The sequence below is a fragment of the Glandiceps talaboti genome, chromosome 23 (assembly GCF_964340395.1).
Source record: "Glandiceps talaboti chromosome 23, keGlaTala1.1, whole genome shotgun sequence".
In the NCBI taxonomy this organism is placed as follows: domain Eukaryota; kingdom Metazoa; phylum Hemichordata; class Enteropneusta; family Spengelidae; genus Glandiceps; species Glandiceps talaboti.
This window is the reverse complement of record NC_135571.1, coordinates 11,736,997-11,758,768: the sequence shown is the minus strand read 5'-3', so window position 1 is coordinate 11,758,768 and position 21,772 is coordinate 11,736,997. Positions and strand designations below refer to the sequence as shown.

Sequence of the window (21,772 nt, the reverse complement as noted above, 5' to 3'; positions counted from 1 at the left end):
GCGACATGAGACGCGCGATGTGTGTGTGTGGTGTATGTGTGTCTGGGTGGAGATGGATGAAATACAATTAAACAAAAACACGTGAGCTTCAATAAAGTACAGTCTAGTTTAGTTTTGTTTCACATATATCAATTTTGTATTGTTATTCTTTATACATTATTCCTTGTTGAACTCTGCCTATTTGCATTATTTGACCTAAAATATTCGGTGAGTTAGGGAGTCTTTACCTTTGACCCTGATCTAACGTGTGTATTATATATCTGCATCTGTGGGTAGCCTAGTTGTACGTACGAAGTGGCAGCTGATTTGTCAAGATCAAGTTCACCTACACAGGTAACAGTTACGTACACCATTCTTTACTTGAAATACACCAACAGGCTTACAAGGAAGATACAGGGGTTTGGGTTTGACAGAGTTTTGATTTCAGATCATAACGGAAACACAAAAACTGAGCAAATATTGACCCTGACCTTTCAACTGCATCTGGGTTATAGTGCTTTCAAATGACAGATTTGGTTGTTGCCTCCATTATCAATGATTCATGCATCATGCATGTCGGTTCAGTGGAAAGTAATAGTACTAGTCCGTTTACTATAGCTGTATGCCTTCTTTAATTTGGTGACAATTTGGAATCGATTAGAATATCAATATGGTGCATACCGGTATTTGGAGTAATACCAAATACAAATACACGACTACTATTAGTAAACAAACAAACGATGACATAACCTTGTTAACAAATTTTCGTGTGAACACTGCAGAAAAGGAGAGACAGAGTGAATGCATTTTGTCATTTCAGTGTCCTGTGTATTGACGCATGAAAGTACACTAACCCATATACTTTTACAGTATATATCTGTCAGTGGAAACTCCGCTGCTGAAATGAGATATATTTATGTGGGTCACGTATTTATATGGCTTTTAAAGAGTTGACCAGTAATACACAGGGTGACCTTGTAAACTTACGTATTTGTGTATGCTTCTCTAAACAAAGAACCATTGCAGAGTTGATTTCTGACATATTTTTACTACGTATTGAAAATATATTCGTAGTATGCAACTTACTGAAGCCATGGAGGTATAATTTGACAACTCTGTGGATCCTTCGCATATAAAAGCTGACGGGCACTGACAACCCATCTGACATACGAGAAGTTTTCATATTTTTACAGACAGATTTAGAATATTGGATAATAATGCAAGCATGGCAGTTATCCGAACTTCTAATCTCTGCTTTACTCCCACACATACAGCTTACATCATTGTCAAGTCAAGTATGTCGGTGACGATACGAAATCTATTCAACTTCTTCTCTAAAATTGGCAATGAAGGTCACCAGGCCTTTTACGACTCATGGAAAATGACGGCAGATGTGGTGATAAAGAATCCGCACTTTATGAGAACACAGCTGCACAAGAATTTGATAGAAACAGGTAAGTTGGATTTGTGTTTTTTGTTCAGTTTTGCGACCCTGGTAAAGTAAGGGACGGCGACTGAAATAAGGTGTGACATAGTAACATCCTGGATATAACATCACCATTCAGTAGTTATGGAATCACGTGAGATTACACTGATAATCACGTGAGATATCGCAGATCTACCAACAGGTAATAATTTTAATTACTTTGGAATATTTTAAACATTTCCCATCCGTACAAAATACTGCAAATGTAACCGTCGTTAATTCTGTATATATGTGGTACGGTTCTGATGATGATATAATTGTAAATGTACGACACGATGGTACGAAATAATTTCAAATAATTATTGATAATCCTCGATTTACGGCTTGTCGCCAAAGTCGACGGAAACTTGAAATTATATGCATGATTTTGTTTCGTCGCATATTTACCATTTCAAATATCACTGTTTATATTTGTTGTGTTACACAGAGACGTACAAGTATTATAACTTCGCCCAATTTGACAGTGACCAGCTTCCAATGTTTCGTCCGGAATTGGCGACTGCTGAGTGGGGTGCTGAGATGTCCAAGTACAAACAATCAGGCCGGGTTGGCCATCCTGGTAAGTATATATTACTGCCGATATATGAGCATTGCGCCATCTAGCGCCAGGATATTTTATTATATTATTACATTTTATTACATTACAGTCATTTCAACAAATCTAGCCATGTACAACACACACACACACACACTCACAAGGGATAAGGATGTTAAAAGTCGTTACTAATATTGCATCGAGCACTTTTCTCTCCATTGATTTTCTATGAATATGTTTTACTAAACAGTTTGTCTTTCTAGGGGGATATTTGGAAATAGCTACCTTTGACGGTGAACCAATCAGTCCTGCAGCGCCCAAGGGAGACAGTTCTGTCTTTCTCACCACAGGTTATAAGGTAAAACAAAGTTATAGGAATAAAAGTATAGAAATTCTGAAATAGATTGATTGCAAAATGTATATTGAATTCGGAGGGAGCTCATCATATTTTTGTTCACGTGAGAATATTATATTAAATGTACTCTGTAATGGTGGTAAGTTAGTCGGATAAATAAAATATAGACAATAGTGTTGATAACAAGGTAACAGTACAGGTGTGTAGTTTACATGTATTGGACTCAATTGTGAGAATTCTGTCATATTTCTTCATATGCAGGTATCACTTAATGAAATGTAAGAATATGCATTTGCAATGAAATGAATTAATACGCTATAATAAATATAGTAATACATATAACTTGAGAACTATTCATCATTTTAAGTTTTATAACTATTTCCTTTTTGAGGCACAGACAGAAATAATTACTTAAAGATTTGAAATACATTTTCTGATCAGCTGATGGTTACCTGGATTTTCCAATCAAAAGTCAACTACTTTGACTTTGTACAAGATCAGTATGAAGAACAAAACAAAACATATTTCAGTGTCATTATTATTATTAGACAGAGACATTAGTTATAAATTGCCTAATACACGGATACACTGACAAGATTGACAAGAAAGCATAGACACTTGTTTGCTTGACTGGAAAAGCAATTTGTTTTATGTCTAGTAAATCACATCTCTAATGCAATACCTTACAGACTGTAAGCATACTTGTAAACTGTTGCATTTGATCATCTGAGAAGAGGAAGTGAGGCAAAAACAGCAACGTACAAGTTTGAGCGAAAATCAGTTCCCCCGAGAATGTTATATTCTGCGTTGTTGATACATATTACTTCTCCACTCTACAGGTGACTGATGGTGTGAATACGGATGAATTGGAAACGACATGGAAGGAATTGTCTGGTGCAAACCTGATGCATAGTACGCCATCAGTTGGTTTTCACAATGCTGGCTTATATAAAAGATTCACAGAGGGTTCTCCCAATCCGTTCTCATACATTGTACGTGCTGAGTTAACTAAGCCTGGTGAAGATTTGAAAGAAGGTCTAGAGTTATTGGAGAAAGTAAGGAGTTTAAAACTTCAAGATGGCATCACAGCTGAAAGTTCGCTCTACCGAGTTCTGCCGGAGAGTATTTTTGACAAAGAGAAATAAGTACTTAGACCTTGATTTTAAGATAACACATATTTGGTTATTTTGTGTCAAAACTATTCTAGATAGAATTGTATCCTCTGTGTCGACGAAATTTATTCATACTCACATGCGTTTTATATTTTGTTAAGTAAAACTGTTTTTAGGACGTATAACATGATTATCAACAAGCAACAATCGGTTGCCAAAATATTACCAGTGTACACTGATTTCATGAGTGAGAACCACCACAACATTTAGACTGCCATGGGGGAACAATCCACATTCGTGGTTGTAATATAATAGATTCATTATACTAATACATATATAATCAAATTATGACGTGTTTGATTCAAAGTGATTTGTCATAAGAATATTGTATTTGTTATAATTTGAAATTTTTACTTTTGGTGAGGTGTTATTGCATATGGAATTAATACAACTTGCAGACAGATATAAAAAAATATGAAGTGTATGCATTTGAAATTTGACGACTTTTGATAGACATGATGACGTCATATCAAGGAAGTTGAGACACCTGATTTTCTCTAGACATATGGTGTACTTGATGCATGTATGTATGTATGTATGTATGTATGTATGTATGTATGTATGTATGTATGTATGTATGTATGTATGTATGTATGTGTGTGTGTGTGTGTGTGTGTGTGTATGTATGTGTGTATGTATGTATGTATGTATGTGTGTGTGTGTGTGTGTGTGTGTGTATTTATGTATGTGTGTACCGGGTGTTATTTACATGACGTGCGCAACCTATGTCACCAGTAACCTGGATGATATTTTCACTGTGTTGAGGTCACTTAGTACCATTTAATTATCAATGTATCGATGACCTCGTTCTGGATTATCACTATGATAATTGATAAATGATCCATGTAGGCAAATACACAATGTAGGCCATCTCTGGACTTTATCAAAATATTTACAGCAACTGTAAAGATAAGATGGGATTTTGACACATGGTATATTTTACCATATGACACATATGAAACGAGTCTTACACGTATTGCTTTAATGGTTGGTCTGTTTTTGTTCATGTACATTCTTGTCAGGGTGTCGAAAAACCTAATATACTGTTAACTTTCATAACTATGCGATTCAAGTTTCCATTTGTATGATCTTCACTTCTATTGAAAAAACTGCAAAAAAGCTTCTCCCTCTTTCTCCCTGTCTGTCTGTCTGTCTGTCTGTCTGTCTGTCTGTCTGTCTGTCTGTCTGTCTGTATGTCTGTCTGTCTGTCTGTCTGTCTGTCTGTGCTTCAAAACTAATATCAATTATAATGAAACTTGATAAACATCATCCATGTTAGATTCACACAAACTAATTAGGTCATGGTAAACATAGCTTTGCATGTTTACGATTCATTTGCATAAATAATGATTTCTAATACTTGACAATACCTTATGGGTTTGCTATAAGTTCTGATTGGAATCTTCAGAAATATAGTTTATATAGCTTACATCATGTAAACAAGAATTACTTTATTGTCAAATTATTAGAAATTTCATGCGTAATTTGCATAATATTCACTAAGTAAGAGACATATCACAATGATAGCACAGTATATTGTGCAGCGTTGAGGATATAGTGATGACGTCATATCTACAGGTAGGTCATTTTGGGTTATATCATAAATGTTAGCGGATATCTTGATTATAACATGACTCATATACCCCACAGCATGACTTGCATATTGGACGAATAATGTGCATACATAATTACTATTAGTAATTAGGGGATAACTCATTAATTGTACCATGCATAAGCCAAGTTTTCTTTGATCAGAAATTTTCCATTTTCCATTTCCTCACTTCGGGGCCTAAACACTAAAACAAGAGTTTGTCATCGCAATGAAAATCTGAACACATGTGCCACACAATATAATCACTATGAATATATTAATAATTGGTTATTGTCCGCGTCATTTCCCATCTGAACGACTCAAGTGGATGTTTCCAGGTTCAACTTATCTGTGTAAAGGTTTGTGGCCAATTTCTTGTGTCAAGATTATACTTTTAACCTACAGACCCTCGAAAAAGTAGACCATACAATGTTCGCATGACATCACATTTTTGAAATTGTAGGAAGACATCACATATGCTGGCATTATGAATTTTATATGTAAGAGATTTTTTGTTCAATTTGTAAACATGCAACTTTTACTCTCAGTCAAATTCTCGTAGTGATATTTACCATTATGACACTATGTCAGATAATACTGACCAACACTACGTTCACTTGCTACAACGCAAAGGTGTAAAGTTAACAACAGTGTAAATTTGTATTATGTGAACGACATACAATGTATAATGCTGATGATAATCAAACTATGTCGCTGCTGTTGAATGTGTCGGCTGTCAGATCCACTAGTGTAAACAGTTACACCAGCATACATGTCATCTATCACCATTTCGTAAAAGGGCCAAGACGTAATATCAGCACTAAAGCTAGCCACCTGCTTTACCTAACTACGAAATTGTACATAAGGCAAAAGTTGTAATGCAGCGAGAGACTATGCCTAATTAGTTTAAATTACAACAATTACATACATTTAGTGAAAGTCTACGTAATGTAGAATTTCACGTTTTATTCGAATTCTTGAGTTCCGAACTAATTTTAAACCAAGCTATATGTATTATCTACATACACATTACCCACAGAATGATGTAAATGTTTGAAATGTTGATGAAACCTTGAATAAATTTGACTGACATGCACATTACAATAGCTATAAACTTGTAGAATGTGTGTTTCCAATGATAGTGCCATGATTGTGCTTATCCTGACAATTCAAATACAGTAAATAACTTTGATAGTGACATGTGTACCAAATTTCATATCATTTGCACCATTGTTTCTTCAGATAATGACAAGACAACCAGACAGCCAAATAGGACAGACAGACAGACAGACAGACAGACAGACAGACAGACAGATCCAACACTTAAGCACCTTTTAATGTGAGTTAGACGTCGAAGCATTACAGGTTAACACACTTGTTCTATTGCTTACAGAAATTCGTAAAGATGCAGTCGAAATGTCTTACATATTTCTGCCTATTCCAAAGCATACTTCTGACAATTGGCTTCATTCAAGTAGAGGAAGGTAAAATAATATATTAATATATTGATTTTTGTACAGAAAAAATGAACACCTCCCATAATTACCACGACCTTATTTAACGAAAAAGTGTGCTAAACAATCTGTACATGGAATGACCTAATGTTTTAATAACTAGGCAATATGTTAGCTATGAAGGATTCAAATTTCATAGTTTCATATATAATTATTTTTTCAATTAAGGGGTACATCATATATGATAGCTATAACTCAGAATTTTGCATTCCAACATATGTTGGTAGCCCCAAAATTATAGTTTTGCCCTTACCAGGAGGCATTCAGTTTAAATCTGGTTGTGGTAGATTTGACGGTCATCTTGGTAAATGGCCGCCATTCTGGAGTGTGAACAGTCATATAACCAACTATTACGTAAATATAATAATTTTTAAAATTAATTTTCAGAAAAAGTAGGTGTACGTGCGCCATGTGTCTTCAATGAGTTCGATGGCTATTGCTACCGCTTTGTAGGAGACGCTGATGATGAGCTCAAGACATGGACAGATGCTGCAGAATTCTGTAGAAATGATGAGGAAAACCGTGGTGGGACTTTAACATCTATACTATCACCAACTGAACAGTATTTTGTATCAAGCCTTACTAATGCTGATATTACATGGATTGGTTTACACGACTTGAACACGGTAGAAAGCTTTCTTTTGAGACCTTGATCTTTGACTTTGACATTCAGGGTCGAATATCTAAGTACAGTTGGACGACACATTATGTGTATTACCATATTGGGAGCTTGACACATCTTTAAATAGTGCCCAAACTACAGCCTTGTGAGCAAAGATGAAGGTATAACATATAAGCAGTTCGGGTGGGTAGACAGACAGACAGACAGACAGACAGACGGAGGGAGGGAGGGACAGACAGACGGACAGACGGACGGACAGATGGACAGACAGACAGACAGAGACAGACATAGAGACACAGACAGATAGATAAACGTACTATATTCCTGCAGGAACTGAAAACCTTTTACAATCCAAGCATGCCATTTCGGATATTTTTTTTGTTCTAAATAATAACTTAAATCATTAGAACGAATGTACAATACGATATCAATCAGTTCTAAACCTTTTTTCTACTGAAGGAGGGTTATTTTGAGTGGACTGATGGATCAGAGGTGGAATACACTTATTGGATTCCTGGAGAACCAAACAATCAGGATGGCAATGAGCACTGCGTTGAAATGCGAGAATTTTATGGCAAGTATCAGACTTTTATCCCTGATTTTGATGATGTTGTAAACAGACAATCCTGTGCAAATTACCTGACCCACTTGTAGTATTAGGTTTACTACAAATAATTTGACCGTACTAGCATATTACATCACAGAATGTAAGTGAATTTTAAATCAATTAAATGTTATGCCATGTGTTGTTGGTTCATGGTCAGATATTGTAATCAAAATGTCAGCGTTTGACACCTTTGACAAGTAAATGAAAATTCAAATACCGAATTACGATTGTTAAACGTCCCTGTTCAATATATTTTATGTTAATACATAGCCGTTGCTGGAGTCCATAGTTAATAGCAGTAATACAAAGAATTGTGTACAAAGTGAATATGTACGTGTTTTCTGGGTTGTCTTTGTCTAAGTACCGTAGAATTCGTCGAGAGTCCATGTAACATTCGTGGACTAATTATCGACTATGGTAAAAAAAAAGTTTTGTTTTCGATAACATGACTTAAGAAAATAGGGTAGGTAGGTCGGGATTTTATTTCATGGTCTTTTCATGGTAGTGGCTCCCAACGACAAGACCCATTCAGAACAGGTGTGAGGGGGCCCGGGGCTAGGCTAACTCCAGGATTACATGTTACCGTCTGCATGCGATGGTTCGTACAATGGAGAAAGTGGGAGACAACTAAAACCCAGGATAGAAGAACACAGAAAATCACTGAAATCCAGGATAATAGAAGAACACAGAAAATCACTTTGGGGAGAAAACCATGAAATCAGCAGTGGAAGAATATAATATTGATGTACCAGGGGACGCCAAGTAGATATTGATGGGTACCAAATAATGGCGGGAGGTAATTTATATACGGAAGGAGAAGTGTACAATGGACCGAGATGTAGGGTTGCAGCTGCCACACGCATACGATCAAGTCCTTAATTCCACAGTACTTTGTCAATGTGACGTGGTGACGCCGTTAACACCTGGCGAAAATGTTCAGTTCACTGAGGAAGCCAAATGAGTCAAGCCGAAATCTTTGGACAAGGTAACATTTGCTGATGTGATAAAATAACATTACATACTGTGCAAACTCGTGTACAGTACACGGAAAAGTCTGATATTTAGCACCTATAACACTAAGACTAGAATGCCTTCGACGAAAGCTAGTAAGTGGTAGCCTTAGCCAGCCATCAGTAAGCATGAAAAGCCCGCTTCATCACACCAAGCTGTTCGATTGAGTTTATGTAGGGCACGCACAACTATAAAATTGAATAACGAAACGTTTGCCAATGCCAATGTCTCTAGACTACGACACAACTCAAGAAACCTGAACTATCACGACAACTTCATGAGAAAAATCAACGTCACAGAGTCGTACAAGAAAACGTTTCCCTAAACGAAGAAATAGGTTTTAACAGAAAAGAAGTGAAAATAGCGATAAACCTTAAGATTATGTCAAGAGCATATTGGCCACGATGTTGACTAGACGGTGTCCACCTTGAGAGAGAGCAGCATTGGAGAAATGAATTGGTATAGCTATTTGACCATGTGACCAAGACTCCGCCCCATATCAACTGATTGGCATATGAAAAATGTGCTTCGACTAAGATACGGGATATCAGGACCTGAAAAGCAGGGAAAAATCCGACTTTCTCGAGATGCTGAGACCAGCCCAATACAGACATCCGGGGGCGCGACACCCGCAAACTCTTCGCGACATTACATACATACATACATGATATGTATGCCACACTCTGGTCATACGTGCGCATACGTACATACATACATACATACATACATACATACATACATACATACATACATACATACATACATACATACATACATTACATACATACACATACACACATACACATACATATATACATACACACATACATACATACATACATACATACATCTCAAGTTCTAATCTGTGTTTGAATCTATCTTATTTCAGACTACCAATGGAATGACAACGATTGTAATCGCAAATTTGCCTTCATCTGTAAAAGAAAATTATAAATCTGCAACAATTAAAAATATAAGTGTTTGTGTACTTGATATGTTATTTTATTGTATTTTAAAATGGAAATATAAATACAAGTATAACATGATAAACTGTATGTAAGTGATTCTGAGTATTTATTTAATATGGTACAAGGGCTCGAAAATGGGCAATGGATTCGTTTTCTCATTATATTACCTTAGAGAAAGTTATGTTATGGGGATGTGTTTGTGTGTGGGCATAGGCAGTTTTACAACTTGTTGGGAAAGGTACTAGGATAATGTAGACGGTAAGATACGTCTTGTCGCTCCGCCCTCACCGGCTTGAAAGGGATCCGATGTGTGAGGGCGCCCCGCCGTGGCGTACCTTACAGACTAAGGTAATGATGATGTCAACGTGATGCAACACAGAGATATATATTATCGTGAAATTAAAGGTTCGTATCAACAGTGTTTGAATACAAGACACAAGAAATCTTTATTATCTTTGGTAAAAGAAAGAAATCAAATCAATAATTTCAACAAAATATGAGTTTCTCTAATCATTATGTGCTCACTTATGTACTTTTGTCATAAAAATGATATTTTCATACAAACAAAAAGAAAAAGAAAATCGTCTTCGATAACCTTTTAGTGGTGTCTTTTTCGGATTTGTCCGTCTATCGACCTAACTCAATTTCTAGTGTATGTAGGGAAACTCTTAGCCAAATGTACTGTTATAATTAACGCAAAACATTAGAGGGGGTTCGTTCAAATTTTGCCCTGCGTCATTTCCTGTGCCATTTTTACTTTTAACAGTTTCTTTTATGTCAACTTTTATTTATAACCCTTTCAAAGAGCTTCATAATATTGAAAAAGTTTGCCAATGCGTTGTAAGCTGCCTGTGTACTTTTAACAGTTTTTAATTCGGCTAATGAATATCTTTTTTAGTTTCACAAAAAGCTACTGTTTATTCTGACAAATATTACTTGTAAGCATGTGATAAGCAAAAAACAAAGACAAGTTATATAAAAGGGTACACTGAGAAAATGTTTTCTTTGGAAGCATAAAAGTTCCACTGTATCTAATGTACCAGTTAACATTCCAACATTACTAGGTGTGGTAGATAAAACCAATGATCACAGAACAGATAAGGTACGTCACCAGATGGGTAGTTGGACTATGTGCACTGCCTACTGCCATACCATCGTTGCAATAGTCATCATCGCAACAATACGAACACATCTGATTATCTAGTTATGAGATAGATTTAAAAGAACTAGATTAGAGATATATTTGAATGAATGAATGAAGGATTGAATGAATGAAAGAAAGAATGAATGAATGAACGGGTGAAAGAATGGATGGATTGATGAATAAAAGGAAAGATTGAAAGACGACGAACGAATAAATAAATAAATAAATAAATAAATACACAGATGAAAGAGTAACAAATGTCAATAATGCAACAGACATACAGGTAAACAAACAAACATCAGATTTAATGATTGACAGACAGGCAAACAGGTGGACGGACACATGCATACAGGTACATATATGCATGCATGCATGCATGCATGCATACATACATACATACATACATACATACATACATACATACATACACACACACATACATATATACATACATACATACATACATACAGACAGACAGACAGACAGACAGACAGACAGACAGACAGACAGACAGACAGGCAGACATTACCTACATACATACATACATACATACATACATACATACATACATACATACATACATACATACATACATACAGACAGACTGACAGTCAGACGGACATACATAAGACAGACATAGCTACTTACCATGTGTACCCATTTTACAATCATCGTGACAGTCCGTTGCTTCTATGCATCCACGTACGAATACATCTACCTCACCATCGAAAGTTCTACTCCAAGCTTCCTATTGTAAGTACGAATTTAAAAAAAAATCGTCAAGGAATTCATTTTATCCAGTAAATAAGCAATCCCATCATTATATATTGGTACTTTACGCGTTTCACAAGCTTTATGTCCTAATAATTAATTGGATTCATATAACAGTTTACCCAGTGTTGTGTGTATACATTGTATATAGATAAGAAATATCATCGATTTATAGCTTGTAGTGGATAACTTAATTAAATGAATATTTCTCTCACAAAAAGCAACCAAAGCTGTCTTATTCACTTCGAGTCAAGATAGTTCACTATTCACAAGGAAATCATGTAAGCCTCTACATCCGACGTAAAAGCTGATACAATTTTTGAATAGTTTTATTTCCAATCTCATCTGAAGTCAAAGTTGACAGAAGAAGTGTTAATAAGTACTGACTCTATGAACTAAATCACGCTAGGGTGTGGATTTTAGGCAGTCTTTAGTACTTACAAGGGGATGGGAACCTTGGTGATATAAAGGGGATGGGAACCTTGGTGATATAAAGGGGATGGGAACCTTGGTGAAATAAGGGGATGGAACCTTGGTGAAATAAGGGGATGGAACCTTGGTGATATAAGGGATGGGAACCTTGGTGAAATAAGGGGATGGGAACCTTGGTGAAATAAGGGGATGGGAACCTTGGTGAAATAAGGGGATGGGAACCTTGGTGAAATAAGGGGATGGGAACCTTGGTGATATAAAGGGGATGGGAACATTGGTGAAATAAGGGGATGGGAACCTTGGTGAAATAAGGGGATGGGAACCTTGGTGAAATAAGGGGATGGGAAGCTTGGTGAAATAAGGGGATGGGAACCTTGGTGATATAAAGGGGATGGGAAGCTTGGTGAAATAAGGGGATGGGAACCTTGGTGAAATAAGGGGATGGGAACATTGGTGATATAAAGGGATGGGAACCTTGGTGAAATAAGGGGATGGGAACCTTGGTGATATAAAGGGGATGGGAAGCTTGGTGAAATAAGGGGATGGGAACCTTGGTGAAATAAGGGGATGGGAACCTTGGTGAAATAAGGGGATGGGAACCTTGGTGAAATAAGGGGATGGGAACCTTGGTGAAATAAGGGGATGGGAACCTTGGTGATATAAGGGGGATTGAACCTTGGTCAAATAAGGGGATGGGAAACTTGGTGAATAAGGGGATGGGAACCTTGGTGATATAAAGGGGATGGGAAGCTTGGTGAAATAAAGGGGATTGAACCTTGGTCAAATAAGGGGATGGGAACCTTGGTGATATAAAGGGGATGGGAACCTTGGTGAAATAAGGGGATGGGAACCTTGGTGAAATAAGGGGATGGGAACCTTGGTGAAATAAGGGGATGGGAACCTGGGTGAAATAAGGGGATGGGAACCTTGGTGATATAAAGGGGATGGGAACCTTGGTGAAATAAGGGGATGGAACCTTGGTGAAATAAGGGGATGGAACCTTGGTGATATAAGGGATGGGAACCTTGGTGAAATAAGGGGATGGGAACCTTGGTGAAATAAGGGGATGGGAACCTTGGTGAAATAAGGGGATGGGAACCTTGGTGAAATAAGGGGATGGGAACCTTGGTGATATAAAGGGGATGGGAACATTGGTGAAATAAGGGGATGGGAACCTTGGTGAAATAAGGGGATGGGAACCTTGGTGAAATAAGGGGATGGGAAGCTTGGTGAAATAAGGGGATGGGAACCTTGGTGATATAAAGGGGATGGGAAGCTTGGTGAAATAAGGGGATGGGAACCTTGGTGAAATAAGGGGATGGGAACATTGGTGATATAAAGGGATGGGAACCTTGGTGAAATAAGGGGATGGGAACCTTGGTGATATAAAGGGGATGGGAAGCTTGGTGAAATAAGGGGATGGGAACCTTGGTGAAATAAGGGGATGGGAACCTTGGTGAAATAAGGGGATGGGAACCTTGGTGAAATAAGGGGATGGGAACCTTGGTGAAATAAGGGGATGGGAACCTTGGTGATATAAGGGGGATTGAACCTTGGTCAAATAAGGGGATGGGAAACTTGGTGAATAAGGGGATGGGAACCTTGGTGATATAAAGGGGATGGGAAGCTTGGTGAAATAAAGGGGATTGAACCTTGGTCAAATAAGGGGATGGGAACCTTGGTGATATAAAGGGGATGGGAACCTTGGTGAAATAAGGGGATGGGAACCTTGGTGAAATAAGGGGATGGGAACCTTGGTGAAATAAGGGGATGGGAACCTGGGTGAAATAAGGGGATGGGAACCTTGGTGATATAAAGGGGATGGGAACCTTGGTGAAATAAGGGGATGGGAACCTTGGTGAAATAAGGGGATGGGAACCTTGGTGAAATAAGGGGATGGGAACCTTGGTGATATAAAGGGGATGGGAACCTTGGTGAAATAAGGGGATGGGAACCTTGGTGAAATAAGGGGATGGGAAGCTTGGTGAAATAAGGGGATGGGAACCTTGGTGATATAAAGGGGATGGGAAGCTTGGTAAAATAAGGGGATGGGAACCTTGGTGAAATAAGGGGATGGGAACATTGGTGATATAAAGGGATGGGAACCTTGGTGAAATAAGGGGATGGGAACCTTGGTGATATAAAGGGGATGGGAAGCTTGGTGAAATAAGGGGATGGGAACCTTGGTGAAATAAGGGGATGGGAACCTTGGTGAAATAAGGGGATGGGAACCTTGGTGATATAAAGGGGATGGGAAGCTTGGTGAAATAAGGGGATGGGAACCTTGGTGAAATAAGGGGATGGGAACCTTGGTGATATAAAGGGGATGGGAACCTTGGTGAAATAAAGGGGATGGGAACCTTGGTGAAATAAGGGGATGGGAACCTTGGTGAAATAAGGGGATGGGAACCTTGGTGAAATAAGGGGATGGGAACCTTGGTGATATAAAGGGGATTGGAACCTTGGTGAAATAAGGGGATGGGAACCTTGGTGAAATAAGGGGATGGGAACCTTGGTGAAATAAGGGGATGGGAACCTTGGTGATATAAAGGGGATGGGAACATTGGTGAAATAAGGGGATGGGAACCTTGGTGATATAAAGGGGATGGGAAGCTTGGTGAAATAAGGGGATGGGAACCTTGGTGAAATAAGGGGATGGGAACCTTGGTGATATAAAGGGATGGGAACCTTGGTGAAATAAGGGGATGGGAACCTTGGTGATATAAAGGGGATGGGAACCTTGGTCAAATAAGGGGATGGGAACCTTGGTGAAATAAGGGGATGGGAACCTTGGTGATATAAAGGGGATGGGAAGCTTGGTGAAATAAGGGGATGGGAACCTTGGTGAAATAAGGGGATGGAAACCTTGGTGATATAAGGGGATGGGAACCTTGGTCAAATAAGGGGATGGGAACCTTGGTGAAATAAGGGGATGGGAACCTTGGTGATATAAAGGGGATGAGAACCTTGGTGAAATAAGGGGATGGGAAGCTTGGTGAAATAAGGGGATGGGAACCTTGGTGAAATAAGGGGATGGGAACCTTGGTGATATAAAGGGGATGGGAACCTTGGTGATATAAAGGGGATGGGAACCTTGGTGAAATAAGGGGCTGGGAACCTTGGTGAAATAAGGGGATGGGAACTTTGGTCAAATAAGGGGATGGGAACCTTGATCAAATCGGTCTGTTGCATAAAATGTGACCCTCCCGATTCATTCCATTTGGCTAAAACGTGAATTTCCTTTATTCAATTTTCTAAATTGTGGCCCTCCCCGGCCCAAGAATCGATTTGTAAAAAGTGACCCAGTCCCTTTTGTAATTACTGAAGGCTCCCTTAGGTTATGACGGTTCAGTGAAAGTGATTTGACTTTGACTTACGTGGCATCTTGGGTTCTTGAAGTCAATGTCACGTAAATCGTCGCAGTCTTGTTTATACTCAGAATGGTCTTTAAAATTAAACCTGCAAATTTCATGTGTATCAACCGGACCGTACAATCCATCAGAACATACGTAACAGTCTAGTGACGTCACGGAATTAATGGCGATGGCTGAAAATACATATCAGGAAACACTGTTAAGTGATTATATTAGTGATTTTCATTTCAAATATCATAACACGTGATTAGCTGGGCGTAATAACGAGGTTGATTTTGTCCTATCCATTTGTTTATGCAGAGGAGACGAAGAAAACTCATTTTCACCAATTCTACTATCGAGATCTCTCTAACAAAAGCTCTACTGTGCATGCTGCAAGGAATTTTGGGAACCAAGCAAAATTTGGAACTTCACATGTACACACCTCTTGAAACAATCGCCTCAGCATCATGGAAGTTTTGCCAGAAAAGGCTTGCTAATTTTCATACCTCTATATAATAGAAGGGTTGGACGAATTGAGGAAAATGACTCTTCTATTAGCATATCTTCTCCTTTATCACACAATTTCGAAACTCATCGAATTTACCTCATTTTCAATCAGTGTCGACGTTGTTATTTTCTTTTAATCATGCCGTAGAGGGCGTCGATTTAAAAAAAGGTGAGAACATAGAATTAAGTTAGGTCGCCCCCTTTGATTATTAATTATTCCATATTAATATCTTTACTTACCAATTATCACTGTTATCAATAAATAGTTCATACTTCTTGTTGGTGCTAAAACAAACAAAAAGGTACATTACAGTTATGAACACGTCGTATGGATATAGAATAGGTGAATCGTGGACCCACCCCCAACCCCCACCCCTGCCTTATTTATCTACCAAAATAGCATTGGAAGAAATTTAGTTTGAAAATCAATGATGTTTAACAATAACATATGTGGTAATAACGGAATTTCTTGTAAAAAGTGGGAGAATTGATGTTATTTGATTTATGGTCAATGTATACTTGTCTGCAAACTGCACCCGAGATAAAAATGCTTCACGCTATTTTCACTGGATATAACAATACTATGCGATATTAAATTTTTTATCAGTTGATATCATCTTTGACGACGAACTGATCGGCATGGTATCACACGCCCTCTGGTGAATCTACAGCAGTAGCCATTCTCCTCAACCGATGGTAACTTATCGTTCCTTTCCAGAAGTTTGTGTTTAGAATTTACGCGGGCATTTTTTCTAGTGCATCTTTTAATATCTCTTGAGATCAGTTAAAAGGTCAGAGACAGGTCATACCTGACTTGTTTTGGCGTTCTCTAATTGCAGACAATTGAATCATTGTATCTACAAGTTCACTTCATTTATCAGTTCACATGACGTGTAAAACAAGTTCAACAACAAATGTGTTTACTTTTAGGAATCTATCTCCAACACGACATCAGAGAACTCGAAGTTTATCGGGTGAAGGTCATGAACGGTATGCATACACGATTCTATGATCGTTGGAAACGTACTGTGCAAAGAAAAGCATGGCCAAATAGTTCAGTTGTGAACTATTACATCGCCATTTATGTTTTTGTGACACAATTAATTTAGCATGCACCAACAATGGAGTTTTCAGTTATACGTATTCAAAGGCCAAGGTTGGTCCTGGTTGGCTAATGATTTAATTCATGAATGTTGTTTGGTTTTACACGAGCTCTGAGTTTATAAGCAAAATACCACTGCAATTTGTGGAACCTAAACCACCAAAGTAAGATATATATTGATAAAAACCTACCTTAACAGTCAATTAGATAATGTCGAGTTTATGGCGTTGTAATTCTGTAAATCTTCCGTTGTTTTTCAAAAGGGCGACTGATGTACCTTTACCCTGGTTCAGGATGACACCGTATCTATACATTTTGTTAAAGTTTAATACTAGTACTTGACACAAAAGGTGAACCATATGTTATAAATTAACATTTAATATCTACACAGAACACATTATCGTCCTGTCAGTAAAGCACCTCTGCTCGGCGTACGTGTAGCAGCAGCTGTCACGTGATGTGTTAGTTTGACTCTTCAGCTGCTAGACTGTCTATGGCTGGTGTACGGATTGTGTCGTTTCCAAAGCAACCGACATCACCAATGCCAAGATCGTCTGCTTGTATAATGATGAAGTTCGGCTTCTTTCTATCGCTACGACATTGTTATGAGTAGCACTATATTGCAGATACAGACAACACTAATACACTGATACAGCACCATGGTTATGTACACAGAGTGAGTGCGTAGATTAAAAGTACACTATGTATTCATTTCCTATGAAAGTTATTCAATGAAAAATATACATTATATTGCCCCAATACTTGCAGTATTTCTCTGAACGTATCGATCGACACGAATCTTAATTTAAATATCATCATTGGGTTCAAGTTCTGCGTTCATCGATATACCCACCTCCAATTGTTCAGGGAGTGGTGGGATTGGGATGATTGTGGTACAACTATGGCATATATAAAAGCATTATGCAAGAGACACGACAAAAGACCTGTAGCTACACGTAATACGAATAATAACACGAATCATGTCTTGATCACATGTTACCTAATTGTGCAAACGCAAGGCATTTTGTCGTCTGTTTTGACTATGCTAATTATGAATTAAGTTCATTGCACTCACAGGAGAAAGGGGTGAGATCAATATTTCAATGTAGGATAAAAAACTAAACTCTTATACTTAGGCCTCAGAACCCCCCCCCCCCAACTAAGTTGGCTAAAATTGAAAATCGCTTCAAACCACACAGTCATTTTTATCTACGTATGTAGTAGTATATGGTGCTATGAATATAAAGCCAGTATGTTGTAGTATGCAGTGCTATGAACATACAGCCAGTATGTAGTAGTATGCAGTGCTATGAATATAAAGCCAGTATATGTAGTAGTATGCAGTGCGATGAACATACTGCCAGTATGTAGTAGTATGCAGTGCTATGAATATAAAGCCAGTATGTAGTAATATGCAGTGCTATGAATATAATATAAAGCCAGTGTGTAGTGAGTAAAGAAGAGTTCTTTTGCTGTTTTTTAATGCCATGCATTTACTATAGCAAAAAACCTTCTAGGTCTCAAGTTGACATTTTCTCAAGAAATATTTTGTATTTAGGGGTACAAAAATTAAAAGTAAAATCGTTTTGTAGGATGAGAATTAAAATAGCTCAAACCCCCCCCCCCATAAAAGAAATTAGTTTTGTTATCCTACATTGAACTATTGATCTCGCCCCTAAAATTGGAGCATGGATGTACACAACAAGTCTTTTAAGTTGTCAACAAAATAACACACACCATTTTAAGTACTTCAATTCACTGATTTCCAACTGTAGACGAATTGTTATTCCTTACCCAAGCGGAACAGTCTTGTCTTGTGTGAGTATCGCGGTGGCGTTTTGTCAGCCTACCCCTTTCTTTTATGTGATTTGAAAAGACGCCCCCTCGAAGACACGTCGTGTATTACAGGGTAACGAGCACTGTACGAAATGTCATATTTGACCTTGTCTTTCCATCCTGGGTATAGCAGAGGATGTGTAAATGAGGTATGAGATGAAGCTCCACCTTTGGCTTAATTTACCGACGGTGATCTCCCGGTCCCCCCTGGGGCGAGGCAGTCAAAAATACATGGTACTGTGTCTCGTACTACTCCTGTACATAGATTGTGGTTAGGTGGGTCAAATGCAGGGTAAAGGTGGGTAAATTAGACTGTTTGTGTAGTGGAGTGAACTCACTCAGTTACAGGATTTCTTGATGCTGCCGACTCAACAAGTCAACAACTATGACTGTTGCCGATGTATAGTGGGCCCTGTTCTGACGGGTCTGTCCACACGTCGGTCATGGTAGGTGGTTCCTTTCCCAGTGCACGGACAGATATGTCTCGAAACATCCCTCAGTTCCCAGTGTTCTTTTCGGTGTCACAAAGCGTACTTTATATACAGCGTTGCCTGAAATTTAAGGAAGAAGGCGATGTTCGTGCAAAAAGATGTTCGTACACCTTTTTTCACTGGGGGGGATTTGTATACTGGTCAGTGGGAGGGGGAAGTGTGTAAGGGGAGAAGGGAAAGGTATCGGCAATATAGACATCATTTGAGCGTTATTACATTCAGATGGTAAAAATGTGATATTCAGAGGGACTTGTTAGTGTTTTTAAGCTGTTCCAATCTTGAATGTAAATGGTTCACTGACATGTGTGTCTGGGAAGGTGACACTGGACATGTGGATCTTGCTGGAGGACATGTCATGAAATTTTGCAGTTGTAGAACGCCTTGAATCGGGAACATAACTTTAAACTATGTAAACATACTTCATTAACAAACTGTTCGCTTTTTGAATGAATTCAGAAACTAGATTGCTACACCTGTATCATTCAAACTCTTAACTGATTTCAAGTGTCCATTGTGTGACTTATAATCTTTTTTCAGCTAATGAAGTCTATTGTACCATTTCATTTTGTAAATAATTATGTACTCATTAAGTAGCCTAGAATAGAGGAAAGCTGGAGCTGATATTGTTCTATTCACCACTATACAGTTGCAAACTACCGGTACATCCTGAATTACAATCATACTATGCCAGGTTGAGATGAGATGACAGCTGTTAAACTCGATCTGTTTAAGCTAATACAATCATGACAAATCACATCCCATGTAATTCTGTCAAGTAAGAAATTCTATCTAACCTATTTGCTGTGAATTAAATGATGACAAGCCAAACCATAGCAGTGTATTGCTAAGATTCAATTAGAGTATTTCACTTTTGTTTATATACAGGTCTTTCTGGGTGGTTACAGCTCTTCATAGGTCTTTGTAAGCCATTGACCAGCCTTTGGACTTTCTTTGTTTGTAGTTACTTCTTTTCAAATCGATGATATACGCCAACCGGAAAATAAAAGAACACATTTTAATTGGCACTTCAAAAAACGTGTCTGTGTCAATTATTATTCCCCTGCGATTCATGGACACAATACCAGTTTATTGCGTAAGTCGGATTGGAGCTCGAACTGACCTCGATAATTCAAACACGGTCCCGTACCATGGAATAGTATCTGATGAATTATGACGGCCTTGAGGATACAACCATTTTTACTATTTCGGGGGGTTATTAAGGGGACTGTCTTTGTCTTAAAGGTCTCTTACAGGTCGTCCTCATGTAGCGTTTATAACAAATAGTTTTACTCGGTCTGATAATTGTGATGTCTACATGAGATGATTCACATGGAACGTTTACGTGGCAAAGAGAAAACGCGGTCAAACAATTCTGAAACCTTTGTATGGGGTGTAGTTCAGCAAAAGAGCACTTGTAAACCACAGTGAGCATGCGCAGATACAAAGGATTGTGGGGTTGTTTGCATTAAGCCTAATACTGAATCTTGACCAGTCGATATATTAGCCTTCCTGCTAAGGTAAGGGTAAGTAGACTAGAACAAATATGTGGTTACAAATATGTGACACGGTTGTGTTTCAAATCTATATATTGTCCAGAACTAACAGCGCACCATCTTGAATGTCCTGAATGAATGTTGATGCGCCATTCTGGGGATTGCGAATGGTTGGTTTACAAGTTCCCTATTTTAGGAGACATGTTGATTCGAAACAGGGCGTTGTAGCTTTGAAAACAACTTTTGTTTTGATTAGCCAGAAAAAAACATGTAGAGGTTCATATGTTTACGAATTTGTTGATCCGGTTATAGTAACATGTAAAGTTGATATAGCAAATACTGGGGGAAGGGGTTCAGAAAAGGGGTGTATTGTCTACATATTGACTGAATTTTTCATAATCAAAAACTATGATTTTTTTCATCTATATTCTCCTCTAGTCATGACTTTTAAGGCGACAGTCTTTACCTAAGGTTTATTTATTTCTACACTCAATTTTCAAACAGTTTGCCACAGGACATAGTGCATGTTTGTTTACTCTCTCCCAAAGTCTATGTTACGCATACATGAGTTGTAATACAACTGCAGTTGGTTATTAAAATGGGCAAGAAAGAGGCTTGCAAACTATAACTCCCTAAATATCTTAATATAACTAAATGTACCCTTAAAGACCATAAATGTACAGCTTAACCCCATCCGAGGTGGATTTAGTAACTCATGTCGTTATCTCTGTTACCTATGGCAACTAATTTCAACTTGGCCAATATCATGTGATGTATGCTTTCACCATTTACTTTGAAAT

At 38.0% G+C, this 21,772-nt stretch overlaps 3 protein-coding genes across 3 annotated transcripts; 2 read left to right on the top strand and 1 right to left on the bottom strand.

Moving 5' to 3' along the window:
* The first annotated feature begins 247 nt into the window (after positions 1–247).
* Positions 248–3,738, top strand: LOC144453107 (uncharacterized). The gene is made up of 5 exons (XM_078144385.1): positions 248–333; positions 1,254–1,433; positions 1,893–2,024; positions 2,264–2,358; positions 3,195–3,738. The coding sequence occupies exons 2-5, from the start codon at positions 1,277–1,279 to the stop codon at positions 3,498–3,500; spliced, it is 690 nt and encodes a 229-aa protein (XP_078000511.1). The 5' UTR covers positions 248–333; positions 1,254–1,276; the 3' UTR covers positions 3,501–3,738.
* Positions 3,739–6,523: 2,785 nt separating this feature from the next.
* On the top strand, positions 6,524–7,285 carry LOC144452741 (C-type lectin 2-like). The gene is made up of 2 exons (XM_078143891.1): positions 6,524–6,602; positions 7,020–7,285. The coding sequence occupies exons 1-2, from the start codon at positions 6,524–6,526 to the stop codon at positions 7,283–7,285; spliced, it is 345 nt and encodes a 114-aa protein (XP_078000017.1).
* A 3,615-nt stretch (positions 7,286–10,900) lies between these two features.
* On the bottom strand, positions 10,901–16,902 carry LOC144452740 (uncharacterized). The gene is made up of 5 exons (XM_078143890.1): positions 16,860–16,902; positions 16,291–16,335; positions 15,565–15,734; positions 11,633–11,732; positions 10,901–11,040 (listed from the first exon to the last, which is right to left on the bottom strand). The coding sequence occupies exons 1-5, from the start codon at positions 16,900–16,902 to the stop codon at positions 10,901–10,903; spliced, it is 498 nt and encodes a 165-aa protein (XP_078000016.1).
* Between the last annotated feature and the right edge of the window lie 4,870 nt (positions 16,903–21,772).

What these genes read in the sequence shown, in the direction of transcription:
- LOC144452740 (XM_078143890.1), bottom strand. Translation starts at nt 16,902, where the DNA reads ATGATTCAATTGTCTGCAATTAGAGAACGCCAAAACAAGTCAG. An exon ending in AGAACGCCAAAACAAGTCAG is followed by an intron (nt 16,336 to 16,859) that starts GTATGACCTGTC and finishes TGTTTGTTTTAG; the next exon opens with CACCAACAAGAAGTATGAAC. An exon ending in ATTGATAACAGTGATAATTG is followed by an intron (nt 15,735 to 16,290) that starts GTAAGTAAAGAT and finishes ATGTATTTTCAG; the next exon opens with CCATCGCCATTAATTCCGTG.
- LOC144452741 (XM_078143891.1), top strand. Translation starts at nt 6,524, where the DNA reads ATGCAGTCGAAATGTCTTACATATTTCTGCCTATTCCAAAGCATACTT. An exon ending in CTTCATTCAAGTAGAGGAAG is followed by an intron (nt 6,603 to 7,019) that starts GTAAAATAATAT and finishes ATTAATTTTCAG; the next exon opens with AAAAAGTAGGTGTACGTGCG.
- LOC144453107 (XM_078144385.1), top strand. Translation starts at nt 1,277, where the DNA reads ATGTCGGTGACGATACGAAATCTATTCAACTTCTTCTCTAAAATTGGC. An exon ending in CAAGAATTTGATAGAAACAG is followed by an intron (nt 1,434 to 1,892) that starts GTAAGTTGGATT and finishes TGTGTTACACAG; the next exon opens with AGACGTACAAGTATTATAAC. An exon ending in AGGCCGGGTTGGCCATCCTG is followed by an intron (nt 2,025 to 2,263) that starts GTAAGTATATAT and finishes TTGTCTTTCTAG; the next exon opens with GGGGATATTTGGAAATAGCT.